The 18,934-nt window shown below is 43.9% G+C and overlaps 1 protein-coding gene across 1 annotated transcript in view; it reads left to right on the top strand.

Moving 5' to 3' along the window:
• CHRNA7 (cholinergic receptor nicotinic alpha 7 subunit) overlaps nucleotides 1-18,934 on the top strand; it is a 92,914-nt gene that overhangs the window by 34,979 nt on the left and 39,001 nt on the right. The window contains exon 3 of the mRNA XM_034784619.1: nucleotides 14,290-14,334. Coding sequence (XP_034640510.1) covers nucleotides 14,290-14,334 — 45 coding nt within the window. The remainder of the gene's footprint in view (nucleotides 1-14,289; nucleotides 14,335-18,934) is intronic.

Below are 18,934 nucleotides of genomic sequence, written 5' to 3'. Positions count from 1 at the left end.
TGCATAACTATCAGTGGTAGTGAGTGGCACACACTAGCAGTGTAGTGGAACAGTTTAGATTCAGAGCTTTGGTGTTTGATGACTCTGTAGCCCATACAGTAAAAAAGATTTTGGTTTTCCACAGGCTGCTAAGGGCCCAGTCAACCATACACTAAGAAGAATGTGGATTGCTACTTTGAATAGTTTGATAGCAAGCCTGGTATTAAGTAATTGCAGGATCAGGCTTTTACACAGTGGCCTGGGGGAAAGCAAAACCTTTCTGGTGGATGGACTGCACAATAATTAAAGATTGAAGCCCTGGATCCAAACTGCCCCAGACTGCTTTTTTCTACCCACTGTATTTTTTTATATTTGTGCCCTTTTGAAGTGACACTTTGTGTTACTCTGCTTTGTCTCCCAGCCTTTCTCTTCTCCGTGTCCCTATTAATGTATGCAAACCTCTGGAATTGGTGAAAGCACATGTGGTACTCTCAGCTGCAACAAGGTGAGCTATACCTGCAGTGCAAAAGATTACACTTGTGAAAATGTTTACAGTAGTGCTGAGTATTGTGATTGGCTGTAGTAGCAGTTTTGCAAAGCTAGCCTTTTGCTAGCCCTTTAACTCGTAAAGAAGATGGACACTTTTATTCCTTATCTTTAATTTTTTTTTAGCTTGACAACATGCCCTTCAGAATAGGAGATGGTGCTGATGACTTGCACATAGAGATCATAAGCACCCAAGATAAAACTCTTCACAGAAAGAGTTAAAGATGTCATACCACGACTGCACACGGAGAATTGTGTAGGGTATTTTATGGGTTAAAGCACCCTTCTTCTTCTGCATGGCATAAAGGGCATCAGTAATAATAAGTATTCTTTCATGCATGTTTAACTGAAAACTGTCATTTTAAAAGACAATTTGGAAGTTATTTTGTGTGTGTGTGCGCGCGTGCGTAAACCACACTTGCGCGCCCACATACTATATATATGTATAATTTTATATATTAGAATTTCTTTGCATACATTAACAACTTTTGTTCTCAGGAACAAAATAACTGAGATACTTCATTTACTAGAGTAGTTGCTGCTCACACATGTTAATTTCCTATTTTACAAAGATCGTGTGTCGAGAATGAGCTGGAGGCAGCTGTACATGCGTCATAGACTATAATTGAATTAAGCCCAAGGGCCTTCACACTTTAATGGAAAGGTTTTTCTTTTTAGACTTAGTTTTTAAAAAAGTTTCATTGTTTTTTAACATTTCTTTTAATACTTCAATAAAATGTTCAACTACATTGAACCACAGAACAACCAACAAGTATTGGAGACATTTTCAGGCTAGATTGTATGGATTTTCCAGTAAGACTCCCATTAATGTTACAGGAGGCACATGGCTCAGTCCTGAGCACTGCTGTAATACTTTATCTCTAATGTTCTGATTAAAGCCAGAGAGATTCAGAGTTGAAAGGATGTGAGAGTCACTGAGTCCAGTACAACCCTACCAGTAAAGTTGCCCCATGGCTGAATTTGGCCTTGTATGTAGAATGTAGAAGAGGAAAAAAGGTGATGTCTTGGATGCCTTCAACTTCCACTCGGCGCTTGGAGTGGTTGGGTTTAGAGTGGCCAGTGGCTTTCAGGAGGCATTCAGCACTTTACAGGATCGGGTCCAAAATGAACAGCTTGGCAGTCTGCTCCAGCACTGCCAGATGCATCAGGTATATCTAGCATTCAGTTGGTTTAAGAGGAAACTCCTTTTACATCAGAAGCCTAGGATGGGGGAGCAACCATGAAAGAGGTGAAATATACAGCAGATTTGGCTGTATACTAGCTCACCTGTTTAATTTCCATTTGTGATAGGCTGTGTCTTTTGCTATCATTTTTAGAGCTGAAGACAGTGATGGATTGTCAAGCCTATAGCTGCTGCAATGTAGTTAAGGCTGTGTTACAGAATTCCCTTTTAACAGAGCTTTAAACCTATGTTTTGCAAAAATATCTTATTGGAATTACAAAACCCAGAATATAGAATCTAAACTTTGAGTATGATTTGAATTTTTCTTGGTGGTTTGATGAAAAATGAATCGATACAGAAAGGAATGATTTTTAAACTATTATTCTATTGGCAGTTTTTTCACTAGATTGTCTCATTTTTATTTGTACCCCTTTTGCAAGAAATCTAAAGCACTCTGGGACCTGTCCTTTGTCCATACCATTCCTCCTCATGCACTGTTTCCTAGTATATTAATTACATTGGTAGTGTTTGTCTACAGAAGATTTTAGACATAATGGTAAATACGTGCTCCAAACTGAACCCCCAAATTGACTGTTGACAAACATTAGTTGATTAGTGTTTTAAGTAGATACGCTGGAGGGTAGCGATAGGGTCCAGAGTGACCTAAACAAATTGGAGGATTGGGCCAAAAGAAATCTGATGAGGTTCAACAACAACAAGTTCAGATTCCTGCACTTAGGACGGAAGAATCCCATGCACCACTACAGACTGGGGACCAACTGGCTAAGCAGCAGTTCTGGGGATTACAGTGGACAAGTAGCTAGATATGAGTCAGCAGTGTGCCCTTGTTGCCAAGAAGGCTAATGGCATATTGGGCTGCATTAGTAAGAGCATTACCAGCAGATTGAGGAAAGTGATTATTCCCCTTTATTCGGCACTGGTGAGGCCACATCTGGAGTATTGTGTCCAGTTTTGCCCCCCCCCACTACAGAAAGGATATAGACAAATTGGAGAGAGTCCAGCGGAGGGCAACAAAAATGATCAGGGGGCTTGGGCACATGACTTATGAGGAGAGGCTGAGGGAACTGGGCTTGTTTAGTCTTGAGAAGAGTGAGGGGGATTTGATAGCAGCCTTCAATTACCTGAAGGGGGTTCCAAAGAGGATGGAGCTTGGCTGTTCTCAGTGGTGGCAGATGACAGAACAAGGAGCAATGGTCTCAAGTTGCAGTGGGGGAGGTCTAGGTTGGATATTAGAAAACACTATTTCACTAGGAGGGTGGTGAAACACTGGAATGGGTTGCCTAGGGAGGTGGTGGAATCTCCATCCTTAGAGGTTTTTAAGACCCAGCTTGACAAAGCCCTGACTGGGATGATTTAGTTGGTGTTTGTCCTGTTTTGAGCAGAGGATTGGACTAGATGACCTTCATAGGTCTCTTCCAACCCTAATCTTCTATGATTCTATTTATTTATTGTTTATTTTTTGGTTTGTATGTATAACCAACATCCAATGATCCCTCTATCTAACCATGTTAGTTGGCTATGTTCTGTACTTTAGCAGTTGTCAATCTGATTAGAAATAACTTTTATTAAAACAAATACTTTGGTAGGCTCTGTTTAATTAATGAAGGGGGAGGTAGTTGTTGTCGGTGTGTGTGTGTGAGGTTAAACATTCCCTATCTCTAAGTGACAGAGAAATTTCTAGCACTCAGCTCCATATAGGCGTCTAACAAGAATAAATCACTTTCTTCCCAGGGGGAGGGAAGAGACCAACCCCATCCAATCCACCCACTCATCCACCCACCACACTGTAGCCTAGGGAATAGTTCCCTGGGCTGAGAAAGAGGAAACCAGAAATTCACATCTTACCTCTTCTAACAAATCTTACCCACTGCATTGCTTTCCATTTTCATATTGCCTGGAGTGCTCTCAGTTACCCACTCCATAAGGTGCTCACCTCCAGATAACAAAAAGTAAGCATAACCTAACTTCATCAAACCTTAACAACTACCTCAGCAGCATTAATTTCCTAACTGCACGGAATGTGCGACAATCAAATGTGCTGACTTACTGTTATAAAAGCATATGAGGTCACTGTTAGGTTTCATGTTAGAATGCAAGTTTGATGAAGATGGGATACATATTTCTTTTGGGTATCTCTTGGAGATGGAAGTGCTGGAGTGCATTATTGATAGTGCAGGAAATGTGAAAGTAGAGCGGAATGCACACTCTTTCCCCTTAATCTCTTATTTCCATTTGGATGGATGGTGTTTGTCCTGCCACAACCTTAACTACCATTATATCTATGGCATCAATATAATCCCCATCACAGCACAATCTGAACCTCACTGTCTTTAATGGATTTATTCATCCAGCACACCTGTGAAGTAGGAAGTGCTATTCTCCCCATTTTACAGATGGGCAATTCAGGCACAGAGAAACTCACTGATTTGCCCAAGGTCACACAGAAAATCTGTGGCAGAACAGGGTCTGGGCTAGTTCCCTGGCCACTGGACCTTTCTTCCTCTCCAGACAGGTTTTGTTTGCTAATTTTAAGAGGGGCTCTTATAAAAGTTGAAATGTTATGGATGAGTTAGGTTCACACATCCTCTGAATACTGCTTTCAGGAGCAGGGAAATCATCCCAACCTGTTTAGTTTTGTGGCAGAACTGTAGCAAGGGGCTTTTAGCAGCCACCTCCAGCACATCACTACTAAAATAAATGTATCTGCTTATGTCTCATACGGCCTGAAAGCTTCAATGAACCTCAGCTTCCTCTTGGCAATAGCTTGGTATGACATTGTCACAAAACTATCAATTAGAAGCCAAGGAGCAGCACGGAGTGTAGAGAGGATTTTTTGCCAATTGCAATTGATTTTTAGGTGGTTCTAAATCACCCTCCAGCCTTATCTATGAACAGTAAAGCTGTGGAGGCTGAAGGGATCAGACATTAATTCTGGCTCTTTCACTCTGCTGAGGTACAGTATAGTGAGCTCAGCGTGTGACCCTAAAAAGGGAGGAAAACCTCACTCAATTAAATGGTAAATTCATTAACTAGAGAACATTGTTAGGGTTTCAAAAAAGCAGGAAAAAGCATCATTAAGTACCAATTATTTAACTTGGTAGATCAAAAGATGCTTCAAATATTTACTTAGGAAGTGCTGAGACAATGAGATAAGAGAGAATGAAGTGAATAACCTAGTTGAATGTTATCCTGCTAAAACCTGTAAATAAGTGACAGTATAGAACAGGGGTCGGGAGGAGCTGATTTTGAATGGCACGCGGCTGCCTGCCGCGGTTCCGACCCCCAGCCGCACACAGCCCCCCCGCCCACCACTCTCCCCTGCTGGGGCAGGAGGCAGAAGCTTCGTCCCCCCTCCCCGGCTTCTTCCCACAGCCATGGTGCAGCCTGCTTTCCTGCCCCTCTTCCTCTCCTTCCCTGCGCCGGCCCTTGCAAAGGGAGGGAGAAGGAATGGCAGCGTGCTCGCTGCTCCGCAAAAGCCCCGCGGCCCTGCTCTCCTGGCCGGAGCTCCAGCAGGCGCAAGGCAGCCCCATGTCTCCTTGCTAAAGCCGGCCCTGGGTAAAGGAGGCAGAGAAGAAGTAGGGACGGGGCCTTGGGGAAGGGGGTGGAACAGGACATATCCCTTCCAGCCCTCTGCCATGAGCCGCTCAGGGCAGAGCGCAGGGGGCTGGGAGCACCCCCAGGAGCCGAGCACCCCAGCCCTCTGCCCTGAACCCCCCCACACACCCAGCCTTCTGCCCTGCACCTCCACACCCACCCCAGTCCTCTGCCCTGACCCACCCCACCCCCAGCCTTCTGCCCTGCACCCCCCCACACCCCCAGCCCTCTACTCTGACCTCTGAAGCCCCCCACACCCCCAGCCTTCTGCCCTGCACCCCCCCACACCCCTCCAGCCCTCTGCCCTGACTTCTGAAGCCACCCCCACCCCCAGCCTTCTGCCCTGCACCCCCCCACACCCCTTCAGCCCTCTGCCCTGACCTCTGAAGCCCCCCACACCCACCCTTCTGGGGGCATGGGGGGTTTCAGAGGTCAAGCCCCAGTCATCCCGCTGCTGGCCTAAGTGAACAGAACGCCAGGCTGGCAGCGAGCTGAGCAGGCCGGTGGCATAAGATCAGCATTTTAATTTAATTTTAAATGAAGCTTCTTAAATATTTTGAAAACCTTGTTTACTTTACATACAACAATAGTTTAGTTATATAATATATAGACTTATAGAGAGAGACCTTCTAAAAAACGTTAAAATGTATTACCGGCATGCAAAACCTTAAATTAAAGTAAATAAATGAAGACTCGGCACACGGCTTCTGAAGGTTGCCTACCCCTTGTAGAAATTGATAGTTGTGTTGTTGGTGGCCAGCATCTGGCTGAAACAGTCTGGTCTCATTATGATTAGCTGTTCGGGAGCTCAGCATTTTTCTATAATGAGGTATGCCTTACAATGTTTTTTAAAAAATCCTTTAAGATACAGTGAAATTGATCCAGTACAAGGAGGCCTTTCTTGGTGGAGTCTGGAAGCAAGCTGTGTCATTAAAGGAAGGGAGAAACCTTTTAGAGGATCATCCTTGTGACTTTTAATCACATGAAAAATTAACATTTAAGAGGCTTGATGTGGTCAGCCAACAAACACTGAACAGACTTCCTTCTCAAAATCATTGGTTGAAATCCTGGCTTTGTTGAAGTCACTGGGAGTTTTGCTATTGACTTCAGCATGACCAGTATTTCACTCATTTACTTACATTAAAATAATGTGTGGAGTGCAAGTGAAAACTAGTACACTAGGTAATTCACAGTTAAGGTTCCAGTGTCCACTCTAACTTACTAGCCACGTATATAAGCATTATAATGGTTGGTCTTTCCAATATAGGGTCCAAGAGTGCTGGGTGTGACGGTGCTGCCCGTGGGAGCCAGCTGAGGTCACTCAATCAGGGTGAACTGCAAACAAAATGGGGCAGACAAACCCCAAACGCTGGTGGATATTCCAATACTTAGATTTACCAAGCCAGCACAAAACAACTTCTATATTACCATACAGGTTACTCAGAAGTCCAAACAATGCAGTTCCCTTAAAGTACCCAGCCTTAGGCCTCCATCCAGACACATACGTCAGATATGATGATTATTGAAAATCTTACTTCATCATATAAAAGAAAGGGTTCTTCCAATCCCAAAGGATCAGCCACATACCCAGGTCCAATTATAACTTAGATCTTACCCAAAATGAACGCTATAGCCAATTCTTATTAACTAAACTAAAATTTATTAAAAACAAGAAAAGAGTGTGAGTGTTGGTTAAAAGATCAATATCCATTCAGACTTGAATTCAATTCTGGAGGTCCAGATACATAGCAGAGGTGAGCTTGTAGTTGCCAAAAGTCCTTTTAGATATAGTCCATAGATTATAATCCAATGACCATATTCAGGGTGGCTCTAGTCAATGATTGGGGATCTCAATCCTTATGGTTTAAGGTTTCCCCCTCTTGAAACCCAAAGCAGATCTGAGATGCAGAAGGATCGTGTCCCAAGGTTTTTATACATTTCCAGCAGCCTTTTGGCCTGAGAAAACAATAGTCTCAACTTTCCTTCTGCTAAACATCATGGCAATTAGCAGTATAATTTATCCATTAAACAGTTCAGATACAGGTTACCACAACCTTCAAAGAGACATATAGACAATAATACTATTTTACTCAAGTATCATCATAAATGTTAATATTCCTTCTTTGATATTTGAATTAAAGCTGTAGCAATAGACAAGACTTGTTTGCTTACATCACAAGACCTGAGCAAACATCTCCCCTTCTATCTCTAACAATGCAGACTTACATTTCAAAGCTCTATTCATTTACCTATCTTCCTAGCCAGTCTCTAAAGTTCTAAAGTTTAGAGACTCTAAAGTCTCTAAAGTCGGTGAGTTAATTAACTCTTTCTGGCCTTGTCATCTTTCAATGAGATATTATATTATACTCATAATGTCACACTGGGGGCTAAGATTTTTTCTAAGTGATTAGTGATCTTGGGTGCCAACGTTTTTGAGTGTTCAACTTGAGCAACCTTAAAGGTGCTTCTTGAAATCAGGCTCCTTTATGACTTGTCAAGTTAGAGACCCATAAACTGAGTCACCCCAAAATCATGAGTCACTTTTGAAAATCTTGGGCTGGGACAATATTTTTCTGAAACAGGCATTCAGTGATTTTTGAAAAATTACTTTCTCAACAAAACACGTTAACATTTTTCATCACAACTCTGTGCAGTTTCTTAACAAAACATTTAGAGAGACTGAAACAGTCCAAAGAGTTAACATAAGTGGTTATTTTTAATAGAGAAATTGTAAAAGGGATAACAAATGTATTGAGAAGAACTGGTTGGAAAGGTACCCAAGAAGTGTGATTGGTCCTCAATAGTGTCACTTCTTAAAGTAAACGTAAAAGCTTACTGGTTTTATAAAATGTTTGAATTGCACTGCAGCACAGTTCAGGGGAGCATTCGGCTTTTTTAATTATATGGCTGTGGAATTGTAAATTATTGCTTGGTTATGTTTTGTTCTACCATATGGTCAAGCAGGAATAAGAACCAAGCAGTAAATTATTATTAAATAGTATTAATGGTCACTATTTGGATATTAGTGGAGCTACAGTTTGGTTTATATAAGAGTTACATTTCTTCATATATTTAGTGCATGTTGTCTGTAAGTAAGAAATACATTGTGAGGAATCAAGCTTGAGTTGGAGCTTCACTAAACATTGCATATAGCCTTCATATTCTGATAGTTTTAATAGTTAGTGATACATTCCAAAACAGCCCATCAGCAAGTGCTGAAAATGTTCTGAATGTCTGAATAGCTCCCTGTTCAAACCACTTGACATCACAGTGTACACGTTTACTTTATGCAATTGCTAAGAAAAACAAATGGGAACTTTTATGACTAGATTGACACCAAACCTGCACAGGAGATGAAGGGTCTTGCCCATCCTCTGTGCAGCTGCATTAGGACTACATGGATTAGAGTAGGGGTTGTGCAGCCAGTGTTCTCCCAGGGCATAGGTGGAAGTGGGTGGAGCCATGCCATCACTCTCTGTCTCACCTGTACCTCATACATCGGTCAGAAGAGCGGGCTGAATGGAGTAAGCTGAATCCTGAAGAAGGATGAAATAAATTACTTTCTTAGTAGACCAATAGGAGAGCTGGAGAGGAATTCTTCCTCTGTGAGGCACAGTGCCTCCTGCAGTTCCTCTGACAGTGGTGCAGCTGCATGCTGCCCCTCAACTCATGGCTAAGTGAGAAAAGCACCGTCTAGCAGCCCTTAATTCTGTTTTGGAGTGCATGGGCAGGTGGATTCCCAGACACTGTCATTAGGGAGAAAGTTATCCCTTTAGCATTTATCACAGAATTGCAGGTGGGTTCACCGCTGTTCACTGCACATCCTTTGATGTGCTTAAAATCTGAGACATGAATACTAGCTGGGCTTGTGCCTGTATCTTCTCTAAGCGTGTTTTGTTGAAGGTGGAGTTTGGGGAAGAGTAGGGTGAGGATCTGATACTGGGTTTCCCAAAGAAAGTTAGCCTGAGAGATCGTTGAATGTAAAGAATAACAACAAAGGAAAGGGGAAGAGAAGGCATTGTTAGAAGCTATTACTGTTAGAAGCTTACACAGAGAAATTTCCAGCTTTCAGTTCCATCCCCATCCACTTAAGGATAGAGAATGTATAATCTCCCCAGCCTCACTGATCACAGTTACCTCCCCTTCATTACTTCCATACACCCAGCCTGCTATCATAATTAGCTTGACGACAATTTACCCTGTACAGTATTGAATTATTACTATAGCTATGAGTTTGGTAGCCAAAGGATTAGTCAGACCACTAAATGAATAAAGTAATGCTCTCTAGTGAGATGAGCTGTTTGACAGATACTTTCTCAATAGTCACCACAAATCACACTATTATTCTTGTGCAGTGTTTCTCAGACTTTTGCATTGGCGACCCTTTTCACACAGCAAGCCTCTGAGTGCGACCCCCTTTATAAATTAAAAACACTTGTTTATATTTAGCACTATTATAAATGCTGGAGGCAAAGTGGGGCTTGGAGGTGGAGGCTGACAGCTCCCGACCTCCATGTAATAACCTTACAACACCCAGTTTGAGAACCCCTGTTCTTGTGTGATTTAAGGCCTGCATTAACTAAAGTAGCTAACATAGTAACCCCCCCAAAAGTGACTCATTTTGTTCCTGGCCTTGTTTTCTGTGTTGTGTTGTTGTTTATGACACCTCCAGGCAATGTGAAGTACTCCTTTCCTTATCATATTAAAAACAATATTTGTAAGAGAAGCTCTAGAAATGGTTTGCCTCACTGGCTGTGACACTCTTTTTTCCCCAAATAGTTGCTGCTAAAATACTGCAAAATGATGACAAATTTGAAATGTGATGGTATTTGAGCAAAATTTCATGATCCATTTTAGTGTCTAAACATTTTGTTAAGAGGTTGCGCACAGCTGTGATGGAAAACAATGTAAATGTGTTTTGCTGAGAAGCTGTTTTCTCAGAATTCATCCATCATATTCAAAAGCATTGTTCAGCATGCGACACACACACAAAAAAACCCCTGAAGACTGTTCCCTCCCACCCCAATTGAAGTTGTTTGTGAGATTGCAGAGTGCAATGCAAAGCTTCTGAAACCGGAGAACTGCCAGTCTGCCCCTCTTTTTGATGAAAACCAGCCAAACCAATTTTAACTAAAGTATGTGAAATAATTTTCTCCAGGACAGGAATATTATAAACCAAGCTTCAGCCTGCAGTGAAGTTTTTACAGCTGAGTTAGAATGCCCTAGAAGTGGGGGTTTATGATTAAAACACTGTTGGGGCCTTAAATATCGTGATCCAAATGGGCGCCATTATTTTCAAATCCCCTCTTTCAGGTTCTGAACTCTTAAAATAACAAAATACACAACAGGAGGGCAGCGTGTTGCTTAATGATGCACATTCACTAGGCTAACAGTTCTGTAACAAGATTTCAACCAGCTACCTGCTTCTCTACTGCCTTGCACCTTGTGCAGCCATTTACACCGAGGAAAGTGCATGTAAAATGCTCCCAATTCGAATTCACACGCTGGTAGTGTCCTGCATATGCTTTTGCATGGCTGTTACAGACTAGACAGGGTGTAATTGGAATTTGTCTGCCCACCTGTGTTTAAAACGCATAGCCTTGAGAAAAGTGCTATGAGATCTTTAATTTATTTATCATGTGTATAGTCATCTAGCCAAGTGATGGCGTCTTCAGTGGCATAATACAGTTCTTCTAGGCCTCTGCTGAACCTAGTCAGCAGGCATTCATCGACAATGTGCATCATCATCTGTGTTGCATCACAGCTGCACAAAGGGCTGTCGCAAAGGCCCCAGCGATACTGGTTGGCTGCACAGAGAATTTGCCTGGTCTGGAACCTGTTCAACAGGGACCGTTGGCGACAGGACAGGTCAAAACCAGGCAGGCAAATTGTAGGGTTGGCGATGAGGGACTGGTTGGGGATTATAACAGATATCCTTTCCTCTTGCCAGAGTGTTTCTGCCCTAACATCCTGGTGTGACAGCAAATGTGCAGCTGGTGGTTTAAAAAGGTCATTGGCAGTGGCAGGCTTGAGTTGGCACGTACTTTCTCCAGTAACTTGCCAGTGGCAACCACTCATCTGATATGAGGAAGAGCAATATTGCTCAGAACTGGGAGCCATGGGAGTGGAGTCGGATGCAACTGCTGGAGATGATATTGATCACAAGTTGTCAGAATCTTGATTTTACTCCTCACTCAAAAGATGGATAACACTAGTGAATAGAAAAGTATTTAAACCTTTTGATTGCAATATGGTGAATGATCCAATGGACATCATTTCTTCATTAATTATGAGTTAATGTCCACTGGAAGCTAGTCCTGTTATGTTACTGGGACTGGTAAACTCTCTAATAACACTGATAGGTACTTGAGTGATGCATCACACAAATGTTACAGAGTAATAGCTGTTAACATCGATCAAGGACTGCAGAAAAAGCAACACCTTTACTCAACCATCAGCTATATATTTTGGCAACCATAATAGCTTTAATTACTGTTTTACTCTCATAAGACATAACTTTAGCCTGCAGCAAGTACCGTACTTCTAGTATTGAAGGGTAGATGAGACAATTCCCCCCCGCCCCGAAGACTCATAAATGAATGTTTGCTTGTTGGAGGGAGTCTTGGATGAAAGGCAGGATTCACTGAATGAATGCGACAGAATATAAAAAGAAAGTTTTAAATTCTGCCACTGGCTGTGGGCACAGATCCCATTGACTTTTATGGGGGCTAGGTACACTCATCTAGGGGGAGAATGGAGCCATGCAGAATACTAATTAAGGGGTATTTTTATCTGAATTCTTTCATTTGCCTTTATGCTGTACATTCAGTTGTTGGGATCCCATGTGATTCAGTAACAGTTTCCCACCTTTATTGATGTTCCTCTTTAAATGTCTCTATTTGCTATTAAAATGTCATCTTCTCTGGCAGCTATAGCTCGTTTTACATGCTGTATAACTATTACTGCACTGCCCTGATACTGCTACAGTTAAAGGTCTTTCAGTCCTTCCATTCATTCCATCCATTCGTTTGTCTGCAAACAAATGGATTACAGATTAAATTGCATATATACATTTTCAGTTTAAGAAGACTCTTGTATTGAATGTAAAAATTTGAATACAGTTGTCTTTGATCATTTATTATTTGGTGAAGAATAAAACAGATTACTTTTGCTTTAAAATTGTAGCGGTTGTAGATGTATCATCTGGTTTGAGAGTCCTTCCACACTGTATAGGTGACTCTGAGATATGCTGTGGAATTTCCAAAGAGTTCCCATGTACTTTCTTTGGTAGAGCTCGGGGGTGGGGGTAAAACTTATGGAGCAGGAGCTTCAGTTTGATTTAAGACAGAAAAGGCTGGTGTTTTACATTCAGCTTAGAAAACAAATTCTCGTGATGGGAATTGGAGTTCAGTGTATCCCACTACCTTGATAGAATCCCACTGAGGCAGAAATACCCTAAGGAAGGTCTGGTGGAGGGCTGAGTAATTGCTGATAGGTCCAGGGTCTTGAGGTTACAAATATTTATCCATGTCTGAGAACTGAGGAAATTATCTTCTTAGTTAACTCTAAATTTAAGGTGTTAGTTCTGCCACCTTTACTTGCATTGAATAATAACATTTTCTTGACCTGTTATGTTGTGTGTGACCATGTAGGTAAGTTAGGGGCTATGCAGAGCTGCTACTCCCCATCCCACTCTGGTGGGTGGCCAGCTAAGCAACCGCTCCACCCCATAATATGTGAGGCAATTTTTCTGCCAGTATACTGAGGACCTATTCAGTGATATGGCTGGTGCAAAATACATCCACCTGGAGTGTGTTTGTGTGGAACTCTGAGACAAATTGAGGTTTTTTTGAGTCACAGTCTGGTTTCCAGGATGCTCTTGGGGCATTCTATCAATACACTTCCCCATACACAAGGTTTTGATAAAACCATGATACATTGAAATCAACGGGACTTTGTACAGTAAGATACTACTCCGCATGGATAAGAGTAGCAGAAACAGGCTCTAACCTTGCATAAATACCCATTTGCAATTATCCAGGGTTTTTTTGTTTATATTGTTTCTATAATTTGTACCTGCTGGTGTAACTCCATTTCTGATGTGTTAGGTTAACTAGTAGATGAGCTGCTTGTAAGCGAAGTTGAAATGGTCAACCTCTAGTGCAATTAGTTCTGCCTTTGCGACATGCTACATTAAAGAAAAAGGCTCAGGGACAAACCAAGAAGAAACACTTTGGAGATGCCAACAGTAGAGGGCTGTAGTAGCATAAAAACAATAAAAAAAAAAAGCCCTCAAAAACAGTGTTACAGTGGGGTACAGAGAGTCATAACTGGTTTCACATAGGCTAACACAGGACATACTACTCAGGATCACTTTTATTGAAAGCTACATTAACATAACTGTCTGACTATCTGATTTCACTACAACTTCTTGAACAATGTTACCACAGTCCAGGGGTGGCCAACCTGAGCCTGAGAAGGAGGCAGAATTTACCATTGAACAGTGCCAAAGAGCCACAGTAATATGTCAGCAGCCCCCCATCCGCTACCCCCTCCAATGCCTCCTGCCCACTGGCAGCCCTGCCAATCAGTGCCTTCCCCTCCCTCCCCACACCTCCCACCCATTGCAATCAGCTGTTTTGCAGTGTGCAGGAGGCTGTGGTGGGGAGGGGCAAGGACTGAGGGCATGGCAGGCTCGGGGCAAGGGGCAGGGTCCTTGGGGGAAGGGGTGGACTGGTGGCAGGACCTGGGGCAGAGCAGGGGGTTGAGCAGTTAGCACCCCACAGCACATTGGAAAGTTAGCATCTGTAGCTCCAGCTTTGGAGTCAGTGCCTATGCAAGGAGCCGCATATTAACCTCTGAAAAGCTGCATGCAGCTCCGGAGACATAGGTTGGCCACCCCTGCCACAGTCCCTTCCATGAACAAATGTTGAGTTGTTTATTTTATTTTTTTCTCTTCTCCCCAGGATGAAAAGAATCAAGTTTTAACAACCAACATTTGGTTACAAATGGTAAGTTGTGAAACATAAAATCTCTCTTCAAATGCAGCTTTAAATGTGCTTTTCATTTTCAACAAATATAAAACCCACATTCATGTCGCTTGCAAGTTTTTGTTCTTTGTTCTGAGACATACGGGATAGCTCTGAGGTGATACATCCTGTAGAATAGATGATTCTGGGTTTAAGGTTTTAGACTGTCAGGAGAAGGACTTCACATCATCTCATAGATACTTATACAATTGTATGAGTTGTCTTGTACCATATATGATGGATTTATAACCTCATACATTGCATTTGTTTCAGTCACTCTAAACACTAGATCACTGCAAGATATTGCAGTCCTAAGGGGTCCCGGGTAGTGATACTTATGGTATTGTAAAAAATGCATCAATTGCAACAAATCTGGCACCTTTTCTTAAATCATATTTGATAGTGAAAGAGAACATGAAATACAATTTCACACATTTATATAACTATTTTGCCAACCTTGTTGATAGAGTGACTATTCTGAGACTCTCTATATGGTTCTTCTTTTGGAGGATGGGCTTATCCCAAAGGAGTTATTTATTCCTGTGGTTTGTTGCCATTCTCCTAAGGATATCAATCTTTCCATGTCTGCTACATTTGCTGTCTGTCTTCTTAAGAAACTGCAAGATGATTTTAATCAAATGCCTATGATTGCAAGTGATACCTAAAAGAAATTATTTATACATAGTACTGTGTCAAAAGTAACTGTGAAAAGAAAGGAATTATTTGGGTTAAATGTCCATAATTCTGAGATTTAGTTGCATGCAAAACACGGGTAATGGCAGACACTGTCTCCAGTTGCCTAATGTTCAGTTATGGGCACATTCATGCATTCTTCTTGTGCTCCTATTTGTTTTGTGCATGTATGGTAAGGTGCACATTTTCCAAAATTTAGCCCTATCTTTAAGTATGCTGCAATGACAAATTCTTGACACAGAACTCTTACCCTGCAGTTACCATTGAATACCAAATTCTTTACTGATGTAAATTGGTGGATGTTAAATGATCGTAGTGAAGCTATGCTAATTTACACCATCGAAAAATCTGGCCCTATACAATCTAATTCTTGACGTTATGGGAACAGATGGCAAATGGGTTTCACTCATGTTTTGCCAATGGAAGATACAATGGAATTTTAAAAGGTAGCACCTTGTGAGGGGTTGTTTTTTTTTAAATTTCACTAATGCCCATGCACGTTTACTTTGATTTGACTTGTAATATTTTCCCACAAGCTTGGCATTAATGTAGGCTTTGGACTGACTCATTCCAAGTTGGAGCCTATTGCAGTTTAATGGGCACGGGCTGACATTGAAAGAGCAAATGTAGAAGGATGAATGAAAGCAAGGAGAATTATTCACATGCTTTGGCACTTTCCTTTGGGCTTACATCACATCTCTGACATTTACAATTTTATATGGAAACAACGCATAATTCCTTTCTGCTTCTACCACAGAGCTTGTGGGAACCACCTCCGCTCACAATGTACTATAACTGTGTGTTCAGTCCTTAATTGGGCAATGGATAACAAAAGAAGGTCAGATAGGAGAGGGAGATTGCAGTGTCTGGTTTTTAGCAGGGGAGACTATGAGCACCGATAGAGTACTTTGCTCCTGCTCACACATGCAGAACAGGATGCTTACCTCCCTGGGCAGTACCTCCAATGGGAGAGAGCCCTCACGATTATTGTTTCTTGCTCTCCTGCCTGATGAGACAGGGTCCTCATACCACTAGATGGAGAGACTGGCATAGGTTGTCGGTGCTTCCTGAGACTGGGTCGGGGAGGAGATGGGGAGCTCTCCCTCCACTTTCAGCAGAGGGGATAGGAACTTTCCTTTCCTTTAACCGCTGCTTGTAACAGAGAACCTGAACTCGTTGGGTTAAGTGGTAGTTTACAAAACAGTTTTATTGTTCAGAACAACCGTGTTGTGTCAGCAGAAATTTGATCTCTTTTGTTTTAATCAAAATGATAAACTCACTCAGTTTAATTCTTTCTCTGTGAGTCCATCTTTTTCCTTTTACTATAACTTTTATAGAGTGCCTCTCTCATTTTGGCAGATCTTAGGATACAAAGGAAGGACAATTTTGGTAAGCTACTGAGGATAGTGTGGTTGCTACATCTGTTCACAAAGAGAGGCTGATGTGGAGGAAGCAGTCAGCTCATGCTGTTTACACAGTAGTTTTACAATAAGATTAAAACTGTCAAATATAATCTGTTTTCGGCTCTGAGTTACAGTGACATCAGTCACTGTGATTTCTCAACACAGGATAAGAAACAACAGTTCATTCTCCAAAGACTATAATTTACTTATTTTGTCTTTTATGTTTCTCTTCTTCCTGTTTCCTTATTTTTTTGGTTTTTTTCCCCTAAGGGAATTCTTAATTCTTTTCCACTGTCACATTAAGTTTCTTTTCATTCTTCTTCGCATGATTGCTCCTGTGTATTTCACAGTAGGTGTGCGTGCTCGCCACGTGCACCGGTGCTGGAAGTTTTTCCCTTAGCAGTACCCATAGCGGGGAGCACCGCTGCGACCCCTGGAGTGGTGCCCCTATGTCGCACCATAAAGGGGGCTGTGCGCTCCCCCCACCCTCAGTGCCTTCTTGCCGCCAGTGAAGGTAGTCGGAATTTGTGCTCCAGCATTGCTGCAGCTTTCCTTAGTAGTACGATCTTCGACTGTTACTGGTCTCTACAGTTGGTAGCCTGGCTCGGGGCATGCCCCGAGCTCCAGGCTTCAAGTCGTGCGACTCCTGTCGCAATTCCATGCCCAGAAGTGATCCACACTCCGAGTGTCTTTGCTGTCTGGGCGAGGCTCACATAAGTGAGCGCTGCAAAATCTGTAAATCCTTCAAGCCCCGGACTAAGCGCGAACGTGAGATCTGTCTCCAGGCCCTACTTATGGAGTCGGCACTGGCCTCAGCACCGGCGTGCCAAACTGACCCGGCGCCGGGCACCACATCTTCGGTGCAGAGCGATGCCCCATCCACCAGTCGGCACCGCTCCCCTGTTAAGAAGCAAGCCAAGACCCAGCGGCGCCAAGACAAGGACAGGGGTGAGGCTGGACCCAAGTTGGGCAGCCCACAATTCCCCTCGGGACCCAGACCTCCGACTCGTGTGGAGCGGAGTAGTCCAGCCCTGTCAGCGCGTGCCTCCCTGACAATGCGGATTCCATCGATGCCGGAGACAGCTCAGGCAGCGTGCGACATCCTCGTCCTGCTGGTACCGAGCGGGCTGCCCGAGTTGGGGCCCCAGTCCCAAGGGAAGCCGCTGTTGGGCGCTCACCAGCCCTCACCGGCGAGGTCGGAGGTAGAGGTCTCTGCTTGATCTGCGGGGCCTTCCTGAAGCCCACGACAGACCTCCACTCCATTGTCGGGGTTGCCTGGGAATGAGTCACCGGAGTCCTCCTCAGCCCGCAGGAACTGCAGACGCTGAGACAGGAAGCGTCGACGCTCCTCGTCCAGTCGAAGTGATAGCAGGTCTCGATCCCATCGGCACCACCGACTGTATCACGGCGCGCGCCATGCTCGGAGTGTATCCAGACAGTCACTGGCACCGAGGCGTCTTAGCCACAGCCATCGACAGGACACCAGAGATAGCACCTCTGATGTCTACGTTTCATCGTCATCGAGGTCTAAATCCCGGGGCTGGACCCGACGTGGACGGGACAGGTCGAGCCGCTCATACGGCACCGTGCGATCCTCGGCCACCTCTGCCTCGGCGCCCAGCCGTCCCTCCCCGGGCTGCATCTTCCCCCAGGAACGTGTAACCTTGGTGGACCCCAGACGACTCAATGGCAAGGGGCACCATAGTAAGGACAGTGGTGCCAGTGGGCACCGTGGCCCAGGTGCCCGCACCGCCAGGGCCCTGCTCCGTGGCTGGGGCATCCCAAGCCCACTCGGCGTCCCCGCCTCGGCATTGCGGGGACCGCGCCACCGGTACCGCACCCAGACCAGGACATGGAGTGCGACATACCGGCACCGACCGATGCCCTAGGGGCCGTCCTGGTCGTCCCTTCGGCACTGGATGAGTCCATAGCGGCACCACCACCCCCGCTTCTCAGGAGGACTTCAAGGCACACCAGGAGCTCCTCCGGCAGGTAGCCACCAGCCTCCAGCTCCAGGCGGAGGAGATGGAGGAACCTTCAGACAACTTGTTTAATGTCCTCTCCTCCTCGGCACCGGGCCGTGTGGCATTACCGCTTTACCAAGGCATAGCCAACATTTCGATTCAACTATGGCAAACCCCGTCCTGTCTGCCGCCCATTTCCAAAAAGGCAGAATGGAAATACTTTGTGCCAACAAAGAGGCATGAGTACCTTTACACTCACCCTACCCCGAACTCATTGGTGGTAGAGTCAGTCAACCACCATGAACGACACGGCCAGCCCGCACCAATCCCCAAGGACAAGGAGGCCAGGAGACTGGACACTTTTTGGGAAAAAAGTTTATTCCTTTGTCAGTTTCCAGCTCAGGGTGGCAAACCATCAAGAACTCCTGAGCAGGTATGACTTCAACTTGTGGGCTCCTTGCCAAAATTTGAGCCCTCCCTCCAAGGCACGACAGGAAGGAGTTCAGGGCTCTAGTTGCTGAG

Source organism: Trachemys scripta, chromosome 10 (genome assembly GCF_013100865.1).
Source record: "Trachemys scripta elegans isolate TJP31775 chromosome 10, CAS_Tse_1.0, whole genome shotgun sequence".
In the NCBI taxonomy this organism is placed as follows: Eukaryota; Metazoa; Chordata; order Testudines; family Emydidae; genus Trachemys; species Trachemys scripta.
This window is presented reverse-complemented; position numbering and strand designations above follow the sequence as displayed.